At 43.8% G+C, this 6,932-nt stretch overlaps 1 protein-coding gene across 1 annotated transcript in view; it reads right to left on the bottom strand.

Moving 5' to 3' along the window:
- Positions 1-1,055: 1,055 nt before the first annotated feature.
- LOC128702850 (G-protein coupled receptor dmsr-1-like) overlaps positions 1,056-6,932 on the bottom strand; it is a 102,703-nt gene continuing 96,826 nt past the window's right edge. Inside the window, exon 3 of the mRNA XM_070102586.1 lies at positions 1,056-2,747. Coding sequence (XP_069958687.1) covers positions 1,659-2,747 — 1,089 coding nt within the window. The 3' untranslated portion in view covers positions 1,056-1,658. The remainder of the gene's footprint in view (positions 2,748-6,932) is intronic.

Raw genomic sequence — 6,932 nt, 5'->3', positions numbered from 1 at the left:
TCACTGGTGTAGGCCTGGCTCACTGGTGAAGGCCTGGCTCACTGGTGAAGGCCTGGCTCACTGGTGAAGGCCTGGCTCACTGGTGTAGGCCTGGCTCACTGGTGAAGGCCTGGCTCACTGGTGAAGGCCTGGCTCACTGGTGAAGGCCTGGCTCACTGGTGAAGGCCTGGCTCACTGGTGAAGGCCTGGCTCACTGGTGAAGGCCTCGCTCACTGGTGAAGGCCTAGCTCACTGGTGAAGGCCTAGCTCACTGGTGAAGGGCTGGCTCACTGGTGAAGGCCTGGCCCACTGGTGAAGGCCTAGCTCACTGGTGAAGGCCTGGCTCACTGGTGAAGGCCTGGCTCACTGGTGAAGGCCTGGCTCACTGGTGAAGGCCTGGCTCACTGGTGAAGGCCTGGCTCACTGGTGAAGGCCTGGCTCACTGGTGAAGGCCTGGCTCACTAGTATATTATTATTATTATTATTATCATCATCATCATAATTTCGATGAGTCTTCATCATGATGAGATTCCGCACAAGGAAGGAGAGGATAAATCGGACTGCTTGGATTTAGAGCCCTTTACCATCATTAAAAGCACTTCACTGGACGGGCTGTCTGGTGAAGTGTATAAACACTAAGTCTCGTCTAGGTCATCCCCTCAAGGAAGGTTCCTTGATGTTGGTGAGGGGCTCTTGATTTAGTGTAATAAATGCCTTCCACATCACTAAGGGTCTCGTCTAGGTCAGAAAAAGTATCAGTAATATGAATAACATTTCTTGTATAACTATTCAAAGACAAGCTGTTGGTTTACCATCATTTTTCTTTGTAAAACAGGGAATTTCTATGTATCTTCTCCCTGTCTATATAATGAAGGAGCAAGTTTTCTATGTAATACTTCCGATCTGTTTTAGTTGAGGTATTAAAATGAACAGTGATGTTTTAAGACCATACGGGTGCTGCAGTGTATGTCCTCATTTATCTGCGATAACGCAGACACGCATGTCATCCATCGTAGGCAAATTGCGATCATCTACATCCTGTCTGGTAAGGAGAGACCAGAGACTAGGGCAGCTACTAGGGGACGGATGATCGTGTTTCACCATTCCTGGTACTAGGTCACCCTCTCTGACGCATGAACAGAAAAGAGGGGACCCATCGTGCGCATTAGAAATATCTAAGTCAGTTAACCACTGTTTAAGGTACGTTAATACTACTGTCTGTTGTTGAGAGGCTGCGATTCAGGAAATATTTAATACGAAGGTAATGTTGCGTGTCCATGACTCAGACAAGAGTCGTAACATTCAGATATTTTCACTTAAAGGAACATATAAAGCTTTATGTAAATGCATAAGTGACTCTGAATATTCTGAAGTGTCTAAAGGAAGTGTCCCATTCAGGCAAGTAATGCGTGAGTGTTGCTTCAAGGGTTTAAAAGGAGGGAGAAAGCTCCTCCTTTGGATGTTCACAGCACGATTCAAGACATGAGCCATACAAATGTTGCTGTTACTTTCATTATCTAAATTTCTTTATAAAATATTGAATTTTTTTTAAGCACTTGAAGACAATCTTCCCATTTCCTTTCCCTGCCATTAGCTTTCCTCCATTAAAAGACTCCAGATGATCTATTTTTGCCAATGTGATAAAAATTTCTAGGCGCTCAGGGCGGGGATTATGAGTTTCAGACATGTGTGATACAGGTGTTGTTGCTTTCTGTGCCCGGGTCAGTAGAGGAGGGTACCGCGTTCCAGCTTGCCTTGGGTTTCGGGGTCCTTAAAGCCAAGAGGGAGACACAGCAGCAGGGTTTGAAGAGCTCGCTAAAAGTGTCCCTGAACTGCTGGCTCATGGCGCAGTACAACAGGAAGTTGATAGCACTGTTGAAGAGTACCAACATGTCCATGATTTCGCCTAACTTCTGGTAACAGGGGAAGAAGCCGGAGTCTGGGATTACTGTCAGCAAGCCCAGGATCCCCTGTGGAAATTCAGATGCCAGAAAGAGCACAAGAATGGCTAGCAGCATTTTAGTGACTCTGTCGGCTTGCTTCTCAGCGTCTGCGCCACGTCCTGATGTGTTTTTCATAAGTTGTGCGCGGCGTCTTGCAGCTCGCAGAAGTTCCTGGATTAGCGCAAACGAGAGGCCAGTGAGAGCTCCACATGGCAAGAGTTTGAGCATCACAGCGTAAATCCAAAAGTTGATGCTCTTCAGAAAGCCGCCGTGAGCCAGCGCCAAGTGGCTGAAATTTACTATGTAAAGTTTATGTCCTTTGTGGTCTATTTTACTGATGGTGAAGTTGAGGTAGTTGGGAATGTTGCAGATGACATAGCAGAAGAAGGCGGCTATGCTGACGGCGTGCGTGCGTTGCATGGAGCACCAGGTGGTATTGTTTTGAGGGAAGGCGATAGCGATGTAGCGCCAGACCGCCAGGGTGACAGTCAGCCAGATGGAAATAGTATGAAAAACCTGGGCGAAGTGTGCATGGAAGAGGACAAAGACGGCCCACCCCCAGGAGTACCTGGACGTGAGAGAGCGCCCCTGCCACATGTACTGGTGCATGGTGTAAGGAATGTACTCCACCATCACTAGCAGGTCCGTCACCGCCAGCCCCGTCAGGATAGCGTTAGTAGGTGACACCATGGATCGTCGGGTCAACACGGCCATGTTGATCACGTTGGCCACTGAGCCGAACACGCACACCACCAGTGACATACAGCCGTGTACAGCCTGGTAGCTCTGGCGGAAGTTGTCCCAACCCTCCGTGCTGCAGTAGTCCTGTATGAAACATTGAAAAGTGTTAGCCATGCGGATCTTACATACAACAAATTAAGCTTAAGAGGCACGTAAGTACCCCTGTCTTCTAATATCATGTTCATTTTTCCATTGTAATGCCTTCTCCATAATTACTGTAGCATTTGTTAAGTTATACCATTAATTAAGGAAAGATCCTGGACTTCACCTTACGAAACAGACAAACCAAATGCGATAGTAATTATGGGCAAAGTAGATTATAGTGGAAAAAAATAACATAATATTAGAAGACAGGGGTACTTAAGTGCCTCTTAAGCTTCAGGGGCCCCTAATCCCGGAGGGCCCCAGAAGCGACCTTGCCCAAATTGCTTAAAATTTTTGGGTCTACTATGTGAGAAGGAGTTGCGAAGGCCCCCCCCACCCCATAGCAGTTCAAGCTTCAGGACATCAAAAAATCAGGTCCACCACTGTATACAACTATATAATAATAAGAGGGAAAATTTATGAAGGTGTAGACCTCTATGTAATTTCTTGCCTGTCGTTCAGGGAGATTACAACTGCGCCACGGACGATAAAGGAATTGTAAAAGAGAACTGCAGTCTGACGTGGGTTGGTAGTCTGCGTCCGTGTGATTGCCCTGTGTGAGAAAGGTTACTTTGATGCTGGTGAAGAGCTCTTAGTCCAAGTAATTGGACCCATCCACCCATTCCTCGCAACTAGTTGGGATGTAACTTGATCAAAATGTCGCACTGTCTGCAATAGTGGAGAAGCTTATTACGACGTTTCAGTCCGACTTGGACTATTTACAAGTGTGATTTTGTAATGGTCCAAGTTGGACCGAAGCGTCGTTTTAAGCTTCTCTCTCCTATGTGCGGGTTATTTGTGTACAGTGGAGAAAAGACACGTTTCAGAACACGCTTACTGAAAACGAAACGTTTCGCTCAGTGTAAAGGTTTATCAAAGCATTATTTAACGAAGCTCTATATAGATCCTCCCTTTCCTATTTTTTTTTTTTTGCATCCCATTCTTCAGGAGCTATACGACCCATACGGATTTAGCGTTTCCCCCTCATTAAAGTAAAAGTTCCTCCTGCAACATGTCTATATTTTAAGAGTAAATTAGTGGGATAATAACAACTGAAAATAAAATTATGTTCCATAGTTAATTTGTCCTGCCTAGCATGGGCCAGTAGGCCTCCTGCAGTGCTACTTATTCCTTATTTCATTTTAATTACATGGGGAACGAGACAGCTTTATATTGTTCGCCATTGTCCAAGCAGCCAAGATCAGGGCATACAGCTGTGTCTCCTACCCAATTCAAAGACTTCTCTGTCTCCTACCCAATTTAAAGATCTTCTATATATCTCCTACCCAATTCAAATATTTCTCTGCCTCCTACCCAATTCGAAGACCTCTGTGTTCTCCCTCACTTCAGATATTATCCTATGTCTCCTACTGGCTCCAGATGTCGTCTTCTATCCCTCCTACTGGCTCCAGATGTCGTCTTCTATCCCTCCTACTGGCTCCAGATGTCTTCTATCCCTCCTACTGGCTCCAGATGTCGTCTTCTATCCCTCCTACTGGCTCCAGATGTCGTCTTCTATCCCTCCTACTGGCTCCAGATGTCGTCTTCTATCCCTCCTACTGGCTCCAGATGTCGTCTTCTATCCCTCCTACTGGCTCCAGATGTCGTCTTCTATCCCTCCTACTGGCTCCAGACGTAGTCTTCTATCCCTCCTACTGGCTCCAGATGTCGTCTTCTATCCCTCCTACTGGCTCCAGATGTCGTCTTCTATCCCTCCTACTGGCTCCAGACGTAGTCTTCTATCCCTCCTACTGGCTCCAGACGTAGTCTTATCCCTATGGCCCTAGTCTTCTATCCCTGGCTCCAGATGTCGTCTTCTATCCCTCCTACTGGCTCCAGATGTCGTCTTCTATCCCTCCTACTGGCTCCAGACGTATCCCTCCTACTGGCTCCAGACGTAGTCTTCTATCCCTCCTACTGGCTCCAGATGTAGTCTTCTATCCCTCCTACTGTCTTCTATCCCCTACTGGCTAGATGTCTCGTTCAATTCATCTTGTTTTCCTCACACCTATTTCAGAAATTATCTCCTATCTCTCCTACCCACGTCAAACTTTATCTTACGTGCCTCACAGCCGCTTCAAATATCTCCTGCCCCACTTACGGTCTCCAATTCATCCCGGTCATCAGCGCCGGTGAAATATTGTCCTCTGAAGCGAACTGATATTTTCAGGGTCGAGCGAGTTAGAGCAGCTGGTGCCTGACGCACGAAATATATGTAGGAAAGGCAACGAAATACGAAAACAGAATAAAGAAGTTGTTATTCACAAGTCTTACGAAGGAACTGATTCTTCCGTGTGTTAAATCTTTATATATATATATATATATATATATATATATATATATATATATATATATATATATATATATATATATATATATATATATATATATATATATATATATGCAATAAGATCACAGTAAACAGGTGATTTCAGAATATGCAAAACAACCACTCTGAAAGAATAGAGAAATTCCAAGCGCTTTCGTGACTACTCACATTATCAAGGAACTATGAAAGTAAAGCATCCAAGGAAGCTATATAAGGGGTCTGGCCAGCACCTCACTATCAGATCCCACAACGGTTAAACACCTGACGCGCGCCGACCCAACTTGGATAGGTCCTTTGCAAAACTCACCCACAAACTATTCTACCCAAGAAAATTTAAAAATTATTATTTGTCCAGTGTATTATTAAATTCTTCCCAAATTCTATTAATTATAAATGGATCTAATTTATATAAACCAAAGGAAATATTCATATTATTGTCAAAGCTGCTTTTTATGAAACAAGATTCAATTATATTCCTGTCGACCATGGACTTGCTTGATACTACTTTCTCAACTTTTTGAAAATCAATTGGATGGTTAAAATCTCTTACATGAATAAATAGAGCATTGGAATCTTGTCCAGTTCTAATGCTATATTTATGTTGTTTTAATCTTAGTTCGAGATTTTTACCAGTTTGACCGTAATAAACTTTATCGCAAATTTTACAAGGAATCTTATAGACACATCCATCAGCATTTTGGGGGGAATTCTTTATCAAAAGTTTTTTTACTGTATCAAGATTTTTGAATACAACTTTAATATTCTTTCAGAGTGGTTGTTTTGCATATATATATATATATATATATATATATATATATATATATATATATATATATATATATATATATATATATATATATATATATATATATATATATTGATAGCCTGAGAGAAAGACGGTTGTTTTTTGCCTGAAATACAATGAGAGAGAGAGAGAGAGTGGGAGTGGGAGTGGGAGTGGGAGTGGGAGGCAGAGAGGCGGTAAACAAGACAATTAGAGTCGCACTCCACACGCTCAAGTACCCACTAGGACGACTCTTATCAACATCAGAGACTTTGTTGGTCGCTTCTGGGCTCTTCTGTCTCTCCCTCCCTCCCCCTTGTATATCATGTGGACGCGTGCTTTGAGGCGTGTTGCGTGATGGCCGGCGATGCGTGACTGTCTGACTGCCTTTTTCCCACGCTCCCATTGTTATTCCCACGCTATTGTTGATATTCTCACGCTATCGTTGCTACACCCACGCGCTTTTCTTTGACGAAGATCAGTTTTACAGGTTGAGCTGTTGTCGTACCTCAGCTTTTCTGCTGTGGAATGCCACCCATAACAGTCAACTAACACCCAGGCACCTACTTACTGCTAGGTGAATAGGGGCTGTAGATGTAAGGTGACTAACATCCAGGTACCTACTTACTGCTAGGTGAACAAGGACAACTAGTGTTTGGAAACATGCCCAACGTTTCTATTCGTGCCAGGGAGGAAACGTTGAGCATGTTTCCTAACACCTGTTGCCCGTGTTGACCTAGCAGTCACACTTCTGTTACCGCCACACTTCTGTTATTTCTGTTGTTTCTCCCAGACTTCTGTTGTTCCTACAATGCATCTCTTGTTTCTGTTGTTATTCCCACATATCTGTTGTTAGTCATCTGTTATTTTTATCCATTTATTTCAGTATGATTCTGCTTAATTCTTATATCTATTATTAATTCCAATTCTCTCTCTCTCTCTCTCTCTCTCTCTCTCTCTCTCTCTCTCTCTCTCTCTCTCTCTCTCTCTCTCTCTCTCTCTCTCTCTCTCT

Source organism: Cherax quadricarinatus, chromosome 82 (genome assembly GCF_038502225.1).
Source record: "Cherax quadricarinatus isolate ZL_2023a chromosome 82, ASM3850222v1, whole genome shotgun sequence".
Lineage (NCBI taxonomy): Eukaryota > Metazoa > Arthropoda > Malacostraca > Decapoda > Parastacidae > Cherax > Cherax quadricarinatus.
Note: the sequence above shows the minus strand (reverse complement) of the source record. Positions and strands in the feature narration are given on the sequence as shown.